At 36.8% G+C, this 20,332-nt stretch overlaps 1 protein-coding gene across 4 annotated transcripts in view; it reads left to right on the forward strand.

Annotated features, from left to right (window-relative positions):
• OPA1 (OPA1 mitochondrial dynamin like GTPase) overlaps nucleotides 1-20,332 on the forward strand; it is an 85,257-nt gene that overhangs the window by 22,116 nt on the left and 42,809 nt on the right. For all 4 annotated transcript variants that reach the window (XM_047098543.1, XM_047098545.1, XM_047098544.1 and 1 more), the window contains 14 exons: nucleotides 891-944; nucleotides 4,331-4,435; nucleotides 6,120-6,206; nucleotides 7,716-7,829; nucleotides 11,790-11,870; nucleotides 11,997-12,071; nucleotides 12,386-12,457; nucleotides 12,541-12,640; nucleotides 12,957-13,087; nucleotides 15,656-15,728; nucleotides 15,823-15,895; nucleotides 17,216-17,331; nucleotides 18,203-18,267; nucleotides 19,032-19,108. In XM_047098543.1, the coding sequence (XP_046954499.1) occupies nucleotides 891-944; nucleotides 4,331-4,435; nucleotides 6,120-6,206; nucleotides 7,716-7,829; nucleotides 11,790-11,870; nucleotides 11,997-12,071; nucleotides 12,386-12,457; nucleotides 12,541-12,640; nucleotides 12,957-13,087; nucleotides 15,656-15,728; nucleotides 15,823-15,895; nucleotides 17,216-17,331; nucleotides 18,203-18,267; nucleotides 19,032-19,108 (1,223 nt within the window). The remainder of the gene's footprint in view (nucleotides 1-890; nucleotides 945-4,330; nucleotides 4,436-6,119; nucleotides 6,207-7,715; nucleotides 7,830-11,789; nucleotides 11,871-11,996; nucleotides 12,072-12,385; nucleotides 12,458-12,540; nucleotides 12,641-12,956; nucleotides 13,088-15,655; nucleotides 15,729-15,822; nucleotides 15,896-17,215; nucleotides 17,332-18,202; nucleotides 18,268-19,031; nucleotides 19,109-20,332) is intronic.

Raw genomic sequence — 20,332 nt, forward strand, 5'->3', positions numbered from 1 at the left:
CACCAAGGAGTCAAAGCACAGTTACATGGATTTGCCATAATTGACATCATTTTAATTAAAATTGATCATTGCATTTCATATTTAGAATTGTACTGTGACTATAGTCTGATAATGCAATAAAGTTCTATGTTGTTTTGGGGCATCTTATCTTAGAGTTATCAGCATTAATAACAATTGGAAGTAGTTTCCACAATAGCTGTAGATTTTATCCTACTTTTGTTTTATATTTCAATCAATTTTAGTTGCTTTACTCAACTTTATTGCTACTGATGCATTCACTGTATTATGGGTTAGCAGATCTTGTACTGGAACTGAATTTAAAAACCAGCATCAGGCTCCACGTAAAGCTCTGAAAATACAGGGTCTTTGCATTTATTAAATACTTCCCTACTTATAGAATAGAAAGGCGTAATATATGCTTAAAATATCACTATGACCAATGAATTTCGTCAGTAGCTATAAATGATAGCCTAGCCTGTATAAGTTCCCTGAACACATTCTGTAGGTATCTGTGCCCTTTTTCTCCAAGCATCAAATGCCTGTCCTTGAGAACAAAACAGCCTACGAAAATGGTAGTGACCGTGTGTTGGTCTCTTCATTTTATAACAACTCATTCATCAGAAATCACTAGAATAGCATCCTGAAAGTGATTGCTTTTTAAGGCTTTTACTTATGAATACAGTTATGAAATTTTGATGAGCAATTGTAGTGAATATAGTTTTTTTTTTTACTTTATTCATTAATCACTTGATTTAAAATGTGCTTTGATCAAATATGCAGATAAAGTCAGTATTTATTTTCAAAAATACTTTTCAAAAAATTTAACTTAGTGCCCATTTTACATAAATCCATTTCTCTGGAAATAAAATTAATTTATTTTAAATGTTTAGGTTACAGACAAAGAGAAAATTGACCAGCTTCAAGAAGAACTTCTGCATACTCAGGTAATTCTGATGAGTAGAAAGAACCAGGGACTTTATGTTATAGTCTTAAGTTTGGTGATGTGGAAATTTTTTTAAGAAAGCAAAATTTGGAGTGGTTTGATGATACACCCTTATTAATAAATGTAAAAAAAAGTGCAAAAGCAAATTGATAAGGAATTTGGTAAGTGTGGTTAGCTCCTTCTATGTGTAAAGACCTGTTTTTTAGTGAATCTTGTGCTTCTAATTTTAAAGAAAAACTGCTATGAAAAACAAAAACGAGGGAAAATGACTCATCCTTATGTAAACCATTTACATTGACAGGCTAATTAATGTAAGTAGTAAGAAACCACAGTTTAAGAAACCACAGTTCTAGTCAGCCCTCAGTATCTTTTTCCTTTACTTCTCTAAATCCCCAAAATAGTCAGATAATGACTTCTCTAAATGTATTTCTGGCACTAATTTGAAAATCTATTCTCCGATAGTTGGTTATAAAGCTACTATTATTTTAAAGACATGTTCTGTTCAGTGTGATGAGTAGGTATATTCTAGTGCAAAATTGCCCTATCACCCACTTCATCATTAGTTATAGTATTATGATTATTACTATTCTATAATGTAATATAAACACAACTGTAGTATACAACATATAGTATAATTGTTATTTTACATAGATAACAATGATATACAATAATTAAGGAGGTTTTGTTTTAAGTTAAAACTTGTTTTAAAGAGCTTTCTTTTTAGGGGAAAAAAATACAAGGGGCAACCTAGATAAAATTAAACAATTAGTATATTTTTGGTCACAGATTTTCTTAATATCTGTGTTTGATTTCCTTGATATCTATGCATTGATCTTTATGCCAGACCATACCTTATAATCACTTGTGCTCTAGCCATCACCCTATGTATTTTTAAATACTTCCCAGCAGGCAATTCCAGTCTTCAATTCAGCTAGAGTTTAAGAATCATTGGTCTCAAAATGTGGTCTCTGGAGCAGTAACAACCAGTATCCTTTGGGAACTTGTTAGAAATACAAATTATTGACCCCTTCCTAGACCCCCTGAATCAGCACTCTAGAAGTAGAACCCAGTAATTTTTCTTTTCAGAAGCCCTCAAGTGATTCTGATGCATCCTTAAGTTTGAGAACTGTTGGTCTAGATCTTTGGAAGACCACTCAGTAGCATGTCTCTGCAGGATGGCTATAGATTGGCACCTGTACCAAAGAATGGTTCCATCCTCAGAAAATGTAGACCCCAAAATTAATTCCATATTTATAAAGAAATGAGCCAGTGGAAATCCTACCACACTTGTATGTCCATTGATATCAACTCTTGAGCGATTTGTAGTGTCAGCCACAGGGTATTGACAAAAACACTGTATGAAAAATTCCTGATGTAATAAGCCATGGGGTTATCTGTATTACTGAAATGCAATAGAAACATAATGCAAGCCACGTGTGTAGTTTTAAATTTTTACGTTACAAAAAGGTAAGAAGGAATAGGTAACATATTTTTAATGATGTATTTTATTTAACCCAGTAGATCCCAAATTAATATCCTTTAAACATGTAATTAGTATAAAAATATTAATGAGGTGTTTTATTTATATACTGAATTGTAAAAATCTGATGTGTATTTTACCCTGAATGCTACATCTCAGTTCAGACTAGCCACATTTCAAAGTGCTCAGCAGCTATAGTGGCTAGTGGCTAACATATTAGACAACAAAGATTTAATTCTGCCATAATTTTGTTGTATATATTATTACTACATATAAATGAATAAGTGTGTTTAAAATAAAAAGTTTATAGTAGAATCTAGCCTCTAGTTCTACTTGTTTCATAGTACAGAGTCCTACTGCAGAATATGCTTTTTTAAAATTTGATACAAGTTTAACATTCTCTGAGGACAGGGCCCTGACTTCCTGTCATTTATTTACTTCATTCTGAGGAGATTACACCAATCTAAAAATTTTCCTAAGGATTCTTTTCCATTTTATTTTTTTTTAATTTTTTTTAACGTTTTATTTATTTTTGAGACAGGGAGAGACAGAGCATGAACAGGGGAGGGTCAGAGAGAGGGAGACACAGAATCTGAAACAGGCTCCAGGCTCCGAGCTGTCAGCACAGAGCCTGATGCGGGGCTCGAACCCACAGACTGCGAGATCGTGACCTGAGCCAGTCGGCCGCTTAACCGACTGAGCCATCCAGGCGCCCCTTCTTTTCCATTTTAAAAGGCATGATATTATAAGTTGGATGTAAACATTTTGCTGGTTGGAGAGAGAAGTAATTCTTAATAGTTTTCTGAACGTTGTTAATGTTTAGGCAAGAAGTAATATTATACCAACTGGGGTGACCAAGTAGGAAAGAATCACATGTATTTGAGAAGAACAGCGTGTAGCTAAGCATCTGCTTTGACAAAACAATCTGTCTTGTTTTGTCAAATGTATTTGTCAATGTATGTCTTCTTTAAATCTGCTTTTATATCAGTATTTTAAAAATTGATGTATGATTTCCAGCCACGGAAATGTAACCAAAATTTGGACAGTTTAAGCTCTTGACTCTGACCTATATTCAGAACTCTGTGATCTTGGATAGGCTACCAAGTGTCCCTAACCTCTGGCCCCTAACTTTTGTCTCCTGTAAAGACTTAAGGACACTAATGCTGTTAAAACATTCAGTATCAGGCCTGTTACATAATACATGCTCAGCTACTGTTAGTTATTGTTATTTTGTATCATTTTATTTATTTATTTTTAAATTTTTTTTTTAATGTTTATTTATTTTTGAGACAGAGAGAGAGAGCATGAACGGGGAGGGTCAGAGAAAGAGGGAGACACAGAATCCGAAACAGGCTCCAGGCTCTGAGCTGTCAGCACAGAGCCCGACGCGGGGCTCGAACCCACAGACCACGAGATCATGACCTGAGCCGAAGTTGGACGCTCAACCCACTGAGCCACCCAGGCGCCCCTATTTTGTATCATTTTAATTACAGCATAAAATAACATGGAGAATGGGAAGAATTTGAATTTTTGTCAAATGTCCCCATAATGAAAATTTAAATTTTTGATGTGATAGGAAATATTACTTCAATAGAATGTACTTAAGAACTTGCTTCTTTAAATTCTTACATTTTAGTATTTTTAAATAACTTAATTTCTTCAGTGTAAATAGCAAAGAATTTTCCAAATAAAATGCTAAATTATAATAGAAAACTATAATAAATTCCACTGTTTGTGTGAGATAATATAATTTATTTTATTTCCAACATTTTCAAAGAAGCTTTATAAATGAAAAGCTCATTTTAAATAGGAGATATACTTCAGGAATTTAGAAGATTTTAATTTAGACTTAATTATGTTATTAACCCATCTTTTTCTTATGTAATTATGGTATTATTTTGTTGCAGTTAAAGTACCAGAGGATTTTGGAACGATTAGAAAAAGAGAACAAAGAATTAAGAAAACTAGTATTACAGAAAGATGACAAAGGCATCCATCACAGAAAGCTTAAGGTATTTTAAGTTTATCTGAATTTTGTTAGTTCCAGAAGTTTGCCATTTCACACTGTGCATTCAGTCAGTACGTTTTTAAAGCTGTAATATGTTCTATCCTTTTCTTTCTAACTTGATATCCTTGGGAGATTGGGAAGTCTTTCCTATCTTAAGACATTTCACAAATTATAGTCTCCAGACATTTGTTTCATACTAGGCCTATAAAATCTTAATACTTTTAACAATCATTTCTTGTGAATCAATTTATTTTTCTGAAATAGCCAGTTTATCTTTAGGCTTATTTAATTTCTACGGCATAAAATCAGAATTGTAAGTTGATGGACATTTAGATACGACTTAGCTTCATTGCCACACTTATGTTTCCAGTGAATGATTAGTTCACTTTCCTCACTTTTATAAGAATTCACGTTTTTTTCTGGAAGGTTTCTTAGGTATTTTAGAGAATGTTGGAAAAAAGTATATACTGGGATTGTGACCCTCAGCACACTGGTAATTACCATTATTGGTAAGTTAAATCTTATTATTGCCCACTAAACCAGGCTGTATGTGCTGAATTAAATTGAAGTAATATTTTTAACTTCTATCTCATGTAAGTAAACAGTATTTGTGTATAGCAAACCTACAATAAATCATGACATGTATTCTGAAGCCAAGGTCCAAAGCTAAGTAGTACTAGTTTAACCAACATGTATTAGTAGTTCTGACTTTAAATCACGACTGCATAAAACAGATAAATAGCATGGCTTTATTCACAAGTCACATGTGGCAATTGAGGGAAGTCATGTCCAAGTGTTAATAGAGTTCGCCTCAGAAACAGTATTTTCTCTCATAAAATGAAATGGTAGTGAAAATTTCAAGAACTTTTTATTTTGGGGTGGAGGGCATAGCAGTTGTTTTCCATTTAATTACTTTGAGGTGTTATGAGATGCAAGAAAACATAGGCCCCTCGTTTTGTTCCTACCTTGCATTGAAACTTGTCTTTAATTATTATGTGCTTGACAGTAACCCTTTTTTTCCCACCTGTTTTACTTATTTGTTGAGTCACTCATCAGATACTTTCTTCAAGCTTATTGTTTGCTGGGTCCCATGTTCTGTCCTGGTTCTACACAGAAAAACAATGCAGGATGTCTGTCCCTGATGCTCTCACTCCTTCATCTGCCCAGTTGTCACAGTACACATACTCATTCTTACTGATTTAACGGTCTTCTTGGTGACTTTTTTTCTCTACTTTTATCCTTTCTTCGGTCTCTGTTTCTCACCCTCTCTGTGTGTCTCCCTCTGATCCACATACCAAACTTGATAGAAGATGATTCCCTTGCAGTTGGTGACTTGACTCCTTGTTTGGCCTTATGGTGTTAATGGCCTTCCTTTGTTGGGCATTTATTTTAGCTCTTCAATGTTAAACCATAACGTCCCTCTTTTAACATTTCATTAGAAGCTTAGGAAATCCTCAGTTAATGTACTTTACTAAATCAGTATATCTCTGAATAAAATAAGATGGATAAGAGGGAAATGGAATTTCATGCCACACTGTTTTACTATGAATGTGTATTTATATAATTGGAAAAAAACAATACAGTCATTATGGAAACACATTTTGGATTAATCAGCTTTTTTTCTCTTGACACATCTGATTTTTTTTTAATGTGTTCACTGTTTCATACTAATTTTTAAAATTTTGTAGAAATCCTTGATTGACATGTATTCTGAAGTTCTTGATGTTCTATCTGATTATGACGCCAGTTACAATACACAAGATCATCTGCCAAGGGTAAGTGAAAAATTAATACATAGTGAACTTGCTCATTAGCAAAAGAACACCTTATGTTTCTTATAATATTTATTTATTTTTGAGAGAGACAGAGACAGAATGCTAGTGGGTTAGGGTCAGAGATAGAAGGAGACACAGAATCCAAAGCAGGCTCCAGGCTCCGAGCTGTCAGCACAGAGCCCGACGCGGGGCTCAAACTCCTGGGCCGTGAAATCATGACCTGAGCCGAAGTCGGACACTCAACTGACTGAGCCACCCAGGCACCCCAAGAACACTTTACGTTTTAAAAAAGTTCTGTGTATATATACCCAGACACACAATATAGACATATACATATGTGCACACCACACACAGACATAAACAGAGACATATGTCTTTTACCTATATAATATTATTTATGTGTCCTACATGATGTCTTAAGCATTGAATGTTGTTTGGCTGTTTTGGTTCACTGGCCCATTTGGCCCATTGTATAAATATACACGTTGAATTTATGTGTAATGAAGGAAGGTTATCAGGTATCTGCCATTATATATTTGTAATACCCATGGTACTAAAATACCTGAATAGTGGATTAAATTAGTGAGGGAAATTTAATTTCACAGAATTGAAAATGTCTTTGTAAAGAGTAAACTAGCTATGGAAAAGATGTGTACAACAGAAATGGTACGGTTTTAGAAGTAGTTGTTTAATTAGCATAAGGGTTTTTTTGTTTGTTTTTTTTGTTTTTGTTTTTGTCTTATTCAAGTCAGTTAACATACAGTGTAGTCTTGGCTTCAGGAGTAGAACCCAGTGATTCATCTCTTACACATCACACCCCGTGCTCAGCCGTAAAGTGCCCTCCTTAACGCCTGTCAGCCATTTAACTCACCACCCCTCCACCCTTCCCCTCCAGCACCCTCAGTTTGTTCTCCGTACTTAAGAGTCTTTTATAGTTTACCTCCCTCTGTTTTCATCTTATTTTTCCTTCCCTTCCCCTATATTCATCTGTTGTTTCACAAATTCCACATATGAGTGAAATCATGATATCTGACTGACTTATTTTGCTTAGCACAAGTCTTTAATAAAAATTTAGTTATAAATAATGGATCCAATTAATATTTTCCTGTTTATATTTTCAATAGGCATATGTGTATTGGCCATCTTTGTTTTCTGGATGGTGTTTTCAAAATCATTTAGCTGTAGCTATTTTAAAAGACTAAAAAAACCTCATCAGTATTTCAAATCTATTTAAATGTAAGTTTGTATTAAAAACTCTGGGGCGCCTGGGTGACTTAAGTGTCTGACTCTTGATTTTGACTCAGGTCATGATCTCATGGTTCATGGGATCAAGCCCCATGTTGGGCTCTGTGCTGACAATGCAGAGCCTGCTTGGGTTCTCTCTCTCCCTCTCTCTGCCCCTCTCCCGCCTGTGCACGCTCTCTTGCTCTCTCTCCCTCTCTCTCTCTCTCTCAAAATAAATAAACATTTTTTTAAAATGTGACTAAATGTTATTTGTTCTGTGATAAGGTTGTTGTGGTTGGAGATCAGAGTGCTGGAAAAACTAGTGTGCTGGAAATGATTGCCCAAGCACGGATATTCCCTCGAGGATCTGGGGAGATGATGACACGTTCTCCAGTTAAGGTAGGACAGCAGGCCATCTGGGCGAAGCTCCTCAGGAAAGTAGCAGCTTCTGTCGAGTTTGTTCATTGTGTTGAAATGAAGAATTGTAGATGAGAAGACTGACACATAGCACTGGGAAGTACTCCTGTTGTGGAAATCGGTGGAGACACAGCCAGGAGGCCATTGTGACAGTTGCTGGGCAGGTGAGGGGAGAGAGATGGGAGAGGAGGGCAGAGGCATGGTGGGGTCAGACTGCACTGAGCTGTTCATTGTTAGGACTCTAGATTTTATTCAATGTGAGGTTAGTGAGAGGCTAAGTAAGAGAATGGGAATATTGGCCGTGGAGTTAGTAAATATAAATTTCCTAGTGTTACTGTAAAAAGAGTAGAGAAATGGGGTAGCAACAGTGGAAATATGTTGGGTAAAGGGAGAGATTTTTATATACTGATTGTAATGATCTAGTTTCAGAGGTAAAAATGATATAAGAGAGAGGGAACGATTGTAATAGCAAAGCCTTTGAGGTAAACAAGGCTGGGACTCGTTTAATACATTCCAGCACTGTTTGAGGCAGTGTGTTGGTAAACAAAACAAAGATCTTTGCCATAATGGAGGATACGTTCTAGTAGAGGAAGCAGACAATAAATAGTAAACAGAATAAGTGACTAGATTATGTAGTATGTTAAAAGATGGTGGGTGTTTTGCCAAAAAAAAAAAAAAAGAAAAGAAAAAAAAAAAGGTGGAGCCAGACAAGGGAAATGAGGCTGCCAGGGTGTTGGTGTTGGTAGACTGCATTGAGAAGGTGACATTTGAACCAGGATTTGCACTAAGTGAGGGAAGAAGTTGTGTGGATATCTAGTCTACGGGTGTTCCAGGCAGAGAAAAAGTTAGTGTAAAGCCCCTGAGGTGGTTAGGTGGTTTTCATGTTCGAGGTCAGTGTGGCTAGAGCACAGTTAAGATTAGCAAATGATGAGGTCAGAGTATGGATAATGGGAGGCAAGGGAAAGCAGATCAGTAGGGCCTTGTTGGTCATCATGCAAACTTTGGTTTTTATTTTGAATAAAATAAGCAGTCCAGGGTTTTGAATAGAGCAATATTACTTTTTCAAAGGCTCACTCTGGCTACTGTTTTGAAAATAGACATAAGCAAGATGGGTAGAACCACAGAGACCACATGGGAAGCTATTGGAGTGTCTAGGTGATTCTTACACCAGGGAAGTAGCAGTGAAGGTGATAAGAGATGGTTGGATTATGTATCTATTCTGAAAGCAGCATCAATAGGATTTCCTTAGATACTTGATAGAGTCAGTTGTCAGGACAACTCCAGTGTTTTGGGCCTGAATAAATTTCCACATGTAATTGACATGGGGAAGTCTGGAGTAGAGTGAATTAGCTCTGGGAAGAAGATCAGGAGTTTGGGACTTGCAAGGGATGTTAACAAATAAATAGGCAGTTGGAGATACAAATTTGGAGAGAGGTCTGGGCTAGCGACATAAATTTAGGACTTGTAATCAAATATCTAAAGGTGATATTTAACTCCATGACCTTACTGGGTAAGATCACCAAGGAAGTGAGGAGAGAGAAGACACAGGATGAAGGATTGTGTCCTGGGCATACCCAAGATTAAGAGGTTGAGGAAGGAGCAGACAACAAAGGAGCTTCTGAAGGAGCTACCAGTGTATTAGAGGGAATCAGAACAGTGCAGTGTAGTGGAAGTCAGGTCAAGAAAATACCGAGGGGGAGGTAGTGATCAGCGAGGTTGAAAGCTGCTGACAGATCAAGGAGGGTGAAGACTGAGAATCGACCGCTGAATTTACCAGTGGAGGCAATGAAGTAGAATATGTGCAAGTTTCCTTCTGCTTACTTCCCCTTGCTCAGTGACTCTAAGAGGCTAGATTATCAGCTGTTAAGTAAAGAGAAGGGAGAAAGTGTTAAAGATTGAGCTAAGAAGGAAGACTTTCTAGTCCAGAAGTGAGTTGACAAGAGAAACTGAGAAATAATCGGGTTGCTGAGCCATACTGAGGTTCCCATTAAGATCTGTGGACATAAATTTGAGGGGAAGCTGTATGGTTGTGTATTGTTTTCTTTTACGTCAGGTAGTCAGGTACAGAGTAATTGGAGAATTAGAAAATTGACACCATCAAGAATGAAGACCAGAATAGACAATGAGGCTGATTCTAGAATCTTCCAGAAATGAAGCGGTCTAGTGTGATCCATACAGAGTGCACTGTTTTGGGTCTGGGTGTGAACTCAACTATGTTGTGTAAAACTAGTTTCCTTTTCATTGCTCTATGGTTTTGTGTGAATGTACCCAACTTTATAGATCCATTTTCTATTGATGGGCACTTGGAATACTTCCATTGTGGGGGGAAATTGACTACACCTCATGCCTTGCTCTATAATCATCTTTAAAAACATTGTAAACCTAGCTTCTGCATTGTGAGCAGCACTGTAATTATAGCAGCTGTGGACAATGTTATATTTTAGGAAGGGGTTAATTTTCTTCTGGCTGGTGAGTAAATCATGGACAGATTCCCTTGAAACATAAAAGGCTGGGTTTTTTGTTTTGTTTTGTTTTTTTCCAGTTCACCATTACTCCTCTAGAATTTGCTAGAAGACTTCTCCTTGATGGACTCGGAACTCAATTTTTGTCTCTCCTAAACAAGTTGCCAAAATCTTGACTTAGCCTTTTTAGCAGCTTCTTTCTGCTTTGTTTCCACATGTGCAAATGCCTTACAGGGGGCAGTTGTGCACAAAAAGTAGGGCTTGGTTTTTGGAGATTCATTTCTGCTGTCCATTTTTTTCTGGGGCTTTAGCACCTTAAATTCAGGGCTGCTTGATACCCTGATCTCTGATTTTGTCTCCTCAATCCAGTAAGACTGGTAACCTTTTCTCCAGTGCTACCATGTTCCACAAATCTGCTAGCACCCTGAGAGAAAACAGCCATCAGAATGTGTCCCTAACATCCTCGGGGGTCTTGGACTGAGTTCAGGCTGCCATGGTTGCTCTCTGATGCTTTCAACCAGCTGGATTTTATTGGTTATCTAGCCCGCTTTAGGTAGTCTCACTAGAAGGAATTGTATTTTAAAAATGAAACTGGAACATTATAGAGAAGCTTGAAAAGTTAGAAAAGAAAAGAAAAGAAAAGGAAAGGAAAGAAAGAAAGAAAAGGAAGGAAGGAAGGAAAGAAGAAAGGAAGGAAGGAAGGAAAGAAAGAAAGAAAGAAAGAAAGAAAAAGAAAGAAAGAAAGAAAGAAAAAGAAAGAAAGAAAGAAAGAAAGAAAGAAAGAAAGAAAGAAAGAAAGAAAAGAATGTGAAGGTTAGAAGTTCTCAGGAAGGCCCTGTTCACAGGGTCTTGGCATTGTTAGAAAATTCCTTATGCAAACATCACTCACTCCTTGGGCGAAGGCTGCCTTAGTTCCTCTGTGGTCAGTACCACTGTCTTTTGTGTGCACCTAGGTTTTACTATACTGTCGTGTCAGCTCTGTGTATACTTCTCCCAGAAGCAGTGAGGTCTAAGCCAGGGACGGTCCCTTCTTTGTTTCCCTCCTGCAACACTTGCACAGTTAGCCCTCAATAAATAGAAGTTGAATAAATGAATTGTCCTTTACCTAAATTTACCTTTGAGGTTAAATGCAAGATTTTCTTTTTGTTTTTCAAGTTTTAGATTGATGGTTTTGTGCTCAGTACTCTGTGTAGCCATTAACTGGGAAAGGAGAGGGGCAGCAGCACTTTCAGTCATGAAAGAGTAGCTGCAGGCTTGTTGGGAAATTATGACACTTGTGACAGATGTATGGACAACACAGATAAATAGTTCTGTGATCTCTGCGCTGCCATGTTGACAGCCCCCAGGGATGCTCCTGGTGTGTGCTGCGAAGGGACCTGATGCGTGCAGTGCAATGGTCCTGTCTAGGCTGTGTTAGTGCTGTGGGAGTCAACGTGAATTGTAAATGCACTGTTGCATGTCCATTTTCTGTTAATTTCAGGTCACTCTGAGTGAAGGTCCTCACCACGTGGCCTTGTTTAAAGATAGTTCTCGGGAGTTTGATCTTACCAAAGAGGAGGATGTAAGTAGAATTTACATGAGGTTCATGTGTGTAACTTGATAATGTGTATGAGCTTATGAACGACAACTAACTGGAATATTTGTTAAAGGAAGATTATCACAGGATTTTGTTGTTTTCCATTAATAGCTTGCAGCACTAAGACATGAAATAGAACTCCGAATGAGGAAAAATGTGAAAGAAGGCTGTACTGTTAGTCCTGAGGTAAGTGTTGTAGTTCATTTTAACAGTTTTATGGAAAGTGTTTTATGGAAATCCAAATGATTGGAAATAAATCGTGATATTGGCATTCATGTTTAGAGAATACAGCTGTTTCAAGACAGATTTTTTTTTTTAATATTCCAAATAATGTATCATTTGTGAGTAATTTTCTAGAGTGATTAACTTTTAGGATCAGAGAAAGGGTAACTTTTTTGTGAATGGATGAGATACAGAATTTTTAGAACACGTATCACCAATAAATCCCTAACAAACCGCCCCCCACAATTAGTTTCCTTTTGTTTTGTTTCCCTGAGTAGACCATATCCTTAAACGTAAAAGGCCCCGGACTGCAAAGGATGGTGCTTGTTGACTTACCAGGTGTGATTAATGTAAGTATATACAAAACTTACGTTTTATCTTGTTCCTGTTGTGGAAAACATGTATAATGACATTTAAAACCTTTTTCTTCAAGACTGTGACATCAGGCATGGCTCCTGACACAAAGGAAACTATTTTCAGTATCAGCAAAGCTTATATGCAGAATCCTAATGCCATCATACTATGTATTCAAGGTAAATCTTATCAAAAGGTTTTAATTGCACCAATACGCTTCTTTCCTTAGCAATCTTAAGCTTTGCACGTTACATAAACATACAACATAAATATGTCTTGCCCTCCTGTAAACCATTCGTTTTATTAGTAAGTAGAAATGAAATTAAGAATATTTTGATAAAACATCACAGAAATTTTTATTAGCTAGAATTTCTTTTCATAACTGAGATAAATGTATTAAGAAAAATTTTCTTAGTATAATGTAGATACAAGGGTTAAAGTTACAAAATCTACTTGGCAATCATTGCAGTGTCATTTTTCAATTTTTTTTTTCAGATGGATCTGTGGATGCTGAACGTAGCATTGTTACAGATTTGGTCAGTCAAATGGATCCTCATGGAAGGAGGACGATATTTGTTTTGACCAAAGTAGACCTGGCAGAAAAAAACGTGGCTAGCCCGAGCAGGGTGAGGACAAGCTCTTTATTATGAGAGAACAGATTCTTTGTATAAGCGTCAGCTGTAGCAGGAACTGGCTATAAAAACAAAAGAAACAAGCAATCAAAAAGTCCTTGTGGAATACTTTGGTGGGATTTTTCTCCTCATTAAAAACAAAGTATTAGAAAGTTACAGTAAATTACTTAAGTGTAATTTTGAAGTATAAATAAAATTCCATAATTTCAGTTAGTTTGCTTCAGAAATTCTTAAATTACTAATGTTGCTTACTCTAATATAATCTTACATGCTGATGTGCAGTCATTAACTACTTCTTAATTAACCACAAAATAATGATTGTGGTGTTTCTTTTCTAAATTTGTTTTTAGTTGATTTTCATAAATTAGTGTAAGACTAGTCACACTATAAATACCTTCTGGACACTGTGTATACTTTTTTTTTTTTGCCAATATTATATTTCCCAACTGCTCAAAGACTGTGAAGCAGATTTTTATAATAGAGAAGGAACTGGATTGGTGTTAGACCTCAGCATTCTTATCTGGCCACCAACTGGCCGTGTGTCCTTGGACAAATCTTGTTACTTCTCTGCATCGAGTTAGTGCCTAATCCATGCTATCAATCTAGTTGGTCTCTTAGGGTCATTTTCATTTCTGAAATTCTGCAACTTCTATTCATGGGGTTCAGTGTCCCTCCTGTCCTTCTGTAACAACAAAAGAATTTTATTTCAAGGTAACGTTGTAAGTCTCACTAGGGTGCCAGTCTTGACGTAGGGCATGTTCTTTACCAAAGGTAAAGGCAGAAGGTAGTGGTTGCAAGTATAGATTTTGTAGCCAGATTGCTTGGTTTCAAAAGCTGGCTCTACCCTTTGCTAGCTGTGTCATGTTGGGTACATTTTTAAACTTTTTCAGTGCTTTAGGCTTCCTCATCTGTTGGAAATGAAGATATTAATGGTACTATCTCATAGGCTGTGAAGGTTTAATGAGTTAAATATTTGTTGTAAAGTGGTTGAAATAGTGCTCTAACATTGCAAAGTCTTATATACATGGTGGCTGTCATCTGTTATTATTGTTATATCTCTGTCCCCCATAGAACATCTGCCATTAGAACTACTCATCCCTTGTACTACTGCATAGAGTTTCTCTCCTTCCCACCTGAAACATCTGGGACTGTGCCTCTTGTGCTGGATTCCCAGGACAGACCACCCCTAGGTTCACTGATTCTGTAGAACTCACGGAACTCGGCACATAGTCGTCCTTATGCCTAAGATCTATTAACAGTATTGGATGCAAAGCAAAATCACGAAAGGCTAACGTGCAAGAGCCTGGTGTCTGGAGGAAACCCGGCTCAGGTTTCCAAGAGCCCTTTCCTAGTAGAGTCATGTGGGAAATGCTCAATCCCTCCAGCAACAAGTTTCTCATGAGACTCGGCACCTGAGGTTCTTACTGGGGGCTGGTCATGTAGGCACCCTCAAGTACCAAAATTCCAGACGCCCAAAGGAAAGCCAAGTGTTCAGCCGAAACCACACTGCTTGCACAATGAGTCACTGTTATGTGGAGAGTTTTATGTTAATGTGGGAATTGTTTACCAGTGAGGTCCTCAAATGCCAGCCAAGGACGAGCAGACCTTTCTAAGGACAGCAATCTCAGGCCTGCTGTGTTAACTCTTCTGTGCGCAACCTCCATGGCCTTTGCTTTGCCTTATTTTGAGGGGGAGGCCTGCTGTGGCGGTTTTGGTCCTGGTTGGAGGAGGGGAGAAGCGAGGTAGAAGCAAATTCTGTGCCTCTTTTCCAGCTCCCTTTATTTCTTTCATGTCTTTCCCCTCTTCTCTAGGATAGTTTATATTTATTTTGAAATGCAACTGAAATTTATATCAGTCCTTTTTTATACCAAAGCTTCAGCATTGGCTTAGGGCTGTGACTTGTCTTAGAGGATGGATTCTTACCTGCAGTATTAATTTGAATAGGCATAGGGAGCAGGAACTCTTACATTGTATGAGGGATTGATCTCTGTGGAAATGTGCATTTTCCTGGGGACAGGGTCTCTAGCTTTTATTACGTTTAGAAAAGGGTTTTGACCCTAAAAGAACCAGTGGATCCCAATATTTATAAAAAAAAGAGAAAAAAAAGTCCAACTTGGTTAGGATTTATATATTTGAAGAAAAGTATGGGAAAATTAAAAACAGCAGCTACTATTTATTGAGCGACTCTGCGTGCCTGGCACTGTGGTAACGTACCTACCATATTGCCTCATATCATGTTTTCAGCCATCATTTTGAAAAAGTTCAGCAGCTTACTTAAAGCTGCATAGCTAAGGAGTGGAGGAGCTGAAATTAAACTAAGGCCTGACCCCAAAGCACTGTACAGCATTCCCAGTTTTCATAATGCATCTTGTAGTGTAGTGAAATTAAATGTGTTTTTTCCCCTCAAGTAGCAATCGAAAAGCATTTTAATACTTTTGTATAGATTTATATATTTGAGGGTGTATATACAGCATTATTAAGTTTGCTTTCTGAATAGTATATTATGCTTCAAAAAATTATATAAACCTGCATCTCACATTTATTTCCCACTTTTAAAAATAGATTCAGCAGATAATTGAAGGAAAACTCTTCCCAATGAAAGCTCTAGGTTATTTTGCTGTTGTAACAGGAAAAGGTATGCAAAGATGGATTCTTACAATTTCAGTTTTTGTTGTTTTCAAATAATAAAGATTAATTTTCTTAGTGAGAATTTCATTGTCTTTCCCTAGGGAACAGCTCTGAAAGCATTGAAGCTATAAGAGAATATGAAGAAGAATTTTTTCAGAATTCAAAACTCCTAAAGTAGGTATATGTTTTAAATACTTGGAGGGAGTAACTTAAGCTGTTCTCACTTAAAGTTTTCTTTATAGCATTAGTTTGTCATTGAATTTCCAGAATTTTTCTGAAATAGTGATCTGGATGTAATAGGCAGGCCTGCAGGCTACTAAGAATCGGGAGCAGCTTGGGGCGCCTGCGTGGCTCAGTCAGTTAAGCGTCCAACTTCGGCTCAAGTCGTGGGCTTGTGGTTCATGGGTTCAGGCCCCGCATCAGGCTCTGTGCTGACAGCTCAGAGCCTGGAGCCTGCTTTGGATTCTGTGTCACACTGTCTGCCCCTCCCCTGCTCATGCTTTGTCTGTCTCTGTCTCCTAAAAGTGAATTAACGTTAAAAAAATTAAAAAAAAAAAAAAAAAAGAATTAGGAGCAGCTTATCACATGGTACAATACATGCTCGCATGAAAAACTGCCCCTGGGGATATGGGCACTGAAGGACAACATGGACACATCTTTAGTTGTTTTACTTATGAAGTGACTTTTTTAAGATCAACACTTACATTTTTATTTATTTTTTTGAAGAAACCCATCCTTCTGGTATTTATGTTTACTTATTTTTTAAGTAAACTCTGCCCCCAACGTGGGGCTTAGACTCAAAACCCCAAGATGAAAGATGAAGAGTTGCATTCTCTACTGACTGAGCCAGCCAGAAGCCCCCAACAATTCAAAATTTAGATTTTTAAATACATGTACTCATTTCTCTTTCAGTATTGGGGAAAGTGAGAGTGGGGTTTGGGGATGTCAAAGGGGTATCTTTAAATAGATATTGACAGAAAATAAGATCCTGAAAAAAAGTAAAAAGGAAGAGTTAAATGACAACTGAATTACCTTGTATGTAGAGAGTCTCTTAAAATGGCAAGGTATGTTTGCCTCTGCATTAGTACAGTAAATCAAGATAGTTCTTGCAAACATAGTTTTGAGTCTTATCTATGGGGACGGGAACTGACAGGTGTAGAGAACTGAGGTGTCCAGCATGGCAGGCACTGGCCTCGGGTGATTATTTAAGTGTGAATTAGTTAACTTTAAAGAAATTAAAACTCCAGTTCCTCAGCACACTAGCCATACACTCCAAGGGCTCAATAGCCCCATGTGGCTGGTAGCTGCCATGTTGGATAGCTCAGATACAGGACATTGTCTGTATCACAGAATGTTTTATTGGATAGTGCTAGTATAAAATGTGAGAGTGGTATTCTCATTATATTATCATAACGAGCACGTTTCCAAATTTGGTGATAGTTATCGTCCTTCTTGCCATTTTTATGTACTTTAGCTTTTATTATTTTTTAATAGGACAAGCATGCTAAAGGCACACCAAGTGACTACAAGAAATTTAAGCCTTGCTGTATCAGACTGCTTTTGGAAAATGGTACGAGAGTCCGTTGAGCAACAGGCTGATAGTTTCAAAGGTAAGTTGGCTGTTTAAAATAAGCTGACAACTTTAGACATTTTATTAGTTGGCAAGGTTAGGTATCCGTCAGATTTTTTATTCCTTTAACAGTGGCTTTTTACTTCCATTTTCTGTTAGATAATATGTGGAAAATGGAAAAAATATAAATCTTTAGTTGTTGTATGAGAACACTTTCACCTTCAGAGGAAACATCCCAAGGAGGACTTTGCAGATTTTCAACAGAGTAGAAAGTTTGCAGTAGTGTTTGAGAGCAAGAGCTTAGTAAACCATAGTGGACTCAGATTCCCCCTTCTAGAGGGAAGAGGGGACTGGTGTTGGGGGGCAGAGCAGCCTGTGCTTCAGCTACTTTGTACCAGTTCCTGAATGCCACGCTTTCTTGCTCCTTGGCTTTGCTTCCATAGTTTCATTTGATGAGAGTATACTTACCTTCCCTTTTCCCATGTAGAAAGTCCACCTGCTGAGTCCCTCAGCAACCTTAAGAGTATTGTTGTTACTCTCATTTTACAGAAGAAGAAACTGGGGCACAGAGTAACTTACCTAAGTGGTGCACCCAGCTCATACATGGTCGAGAATAGACCCAGGATTTGAATCTTGGTGGTGTGATTCCAGAACCCATGCCTTTAGCAGCTGTACTAAGCTGTTCCCTTGTGTGTGTTGTGGATTGAAAATGGAGAAACTAAAGTCAAGGAGATTAGTTTGGAAAACTTGCAGAGGTGAGATTCTGACATGTTGAGAGCCCACGGCACTCAGGAGCCATAGGCGTGCACTCAGCAATTCTGTTAGTACAGAGATGTGTGAGATCACCTTTAACCACTGCAGCTGGGAAGAAAGAGAATCCTTAAACTGGAACACCTTTTCTTCTTCCTTAGCAACACGTTTTAACCTTGAAACTGAGTGGAAGAATAACTATCCTCGCCTACGAGAACTTGACCGGGTAATGTTTGTGTACCTCATGTATTTTGTATATGTCTTATTTGATACTGTGCTCTAACAAAAATTTATGTTGATGAGCAAACTCTGGTAAGCCAACCTGCTTCAGTTTTGACCATAAGATTACTAATTTAGAGCTGCAAGAGTACATTCCCGGAGCAGTTATCTCTTCTACGATAATTTAAATTATTTATTACATAATATTAAAAAATAATTACAGATCATAAGATACTAAAGCAAGTATTTAAAAATGTTTTCTGATAAAATGAAGAACATTCTTTAAAGGTCTTCTAGAATTAACATATTTATGTAATACAGACTTTTTAAAATCGTACATCGACTCTTTTACCTTTTCAGCATTTACTGTGGAGAAATATACTCTGATTAGTGGGACTTAAATATTGGTATTCCTTGATTTTAAAATGCCGTCTTTTATAAAACAGCATCAGTTTACTAATACTAATGGACTAAATTAATATGTACTAATACGTTCACATAACATTTGTTATGTGAAACACTTACCTGACTGAATAAATGTTACATGAAAAACTACAGTGAGCATTGAATGAGTCTTTGTCCTTATCTGGCTATTTCTCATTCCTAAAAATGAGACTAGAAGAGAAGAGCATTATTTGCGGTCATGCCTGCTTCAAACCTAAGCTCAGCCTGTTTGCCTGTCAGAGGCCTTTGTAGAGATCTCTGAAACTCATGGCAGGGCAGATTGACTCTCTTGTGAAAATCTTACTTATTTGTATCTATATTACCTAGAACGAACTATTTGAAAAAGCTAAAAACGAAATCCTCGATGAAGTTATCAGTCTGAGCCAGGTCACACCAAAACATTGGTGAGTATTTGACCTTTTCTCAAAAATATTGCTATATAGATCATAATGAAATACTAACATTTAGGTTGATAAAGCAGTGATTTATTGTAGCCTTGGCTCATCCCCCAAAACACTTAGTAAATAAGTAATAGTATAAAAGTATGTCTTTTTTCAAAACATAACCACTTTTGTTGTCTAACCAGGTAAGTATTTAAGTACAATAAGTTATGTATTTATTTAAGTATGTTTCAGAAAAGATATTCTGAAAAATTGTTCTCTCCACAGTCTTTTTAAGTCTTGTTTCATCTTAGGTTTTTCTTTACCTTATACTTAATAAACACTTAATTTTGATTTCTTTCAAGTCATTTAGGCAAAAGTTTCATCAAATTGTGCTTAAAGATTAGTCTTTCAAAATTGGTTACTCTTGTTAGATTAATCACAGAGAACAAAACTATCGAGAAAATTGGTTTGTAAAGGGAAAAGGGTATGTGTTTTTAAGTTCTCATTTCTGAGTAGGAGCAGTTGGTGCTTTTTATAATATACACCTCATATGTTTTGTACAAATAATATTTCAAGTTGAATTCTATTTGAGATTCTTAAAAAATAGCAGGTAAATCCATCCTTTTGAAAACTACTCCTGCAAATCTCTCTCAGGGCAAACTATCACCTTCTATTTATGTGTATGTGAATTTGGCACTCTTAAATTTATTGGAATGGGGCACTAACCAGAATAGGTTCTATGTACCTCAAGTAAGCTATGTATAAATAGCCTTGATTTTTTTGCAGTCATATTTTAATGAACAAATTCATTGTACATAAATTATGTTTCTAATGAAGCCTATACTGTTTCTAAGAATTTATCATTCTTGGAATAGAACTATCCTTATTGCCATTCTTTATAAATATTTTCTGTACCTCTTCTGTTGAAGAGGTTCTGTGAAGAGTTGAAGATTATCAAAATTGAGCCTAGACAGTGTCCATTACTTAAGTTTGAATTCAGTATTGCTAGTTTCCCCATCCTGGTGCCCTTTCTTCCTCAGTGGTGAACCATTTTCTTTCTTTAAGGAGTCAAAATTTGCCTACTTTTAATCTCCTCTCCTTATCCCCAAAAGGATTCTGATCTTATCTATACTTGTTGATTGATTAGTCAAGTGTGTATATATATCCAGATTATCTTTGTTATTATTTGTATTTTAAACCAGTTCTGTGGCTTTCTGTAAGCCAAATGGCTTTTGAAATTGCGAG

The sequence above is a fragment of the Lynx rufus genome, unplaced genomic scaffold (genome assembly GCF_022079265.1).
Source record: "Lynx rufus isolate CCGP_SWC_20201006 ecotype Redwood Valley unplaced genomic scaffold, mLynRuf1.p SCAF_5, whole genome shotgun sequence".
Classification (NCBI taxonomy): domain Eukaryota; kingdom Metazoa; phylum Chordata; class Mammalia; order Carnivora; family Felidae; genus Lynx; species Lynx rufus.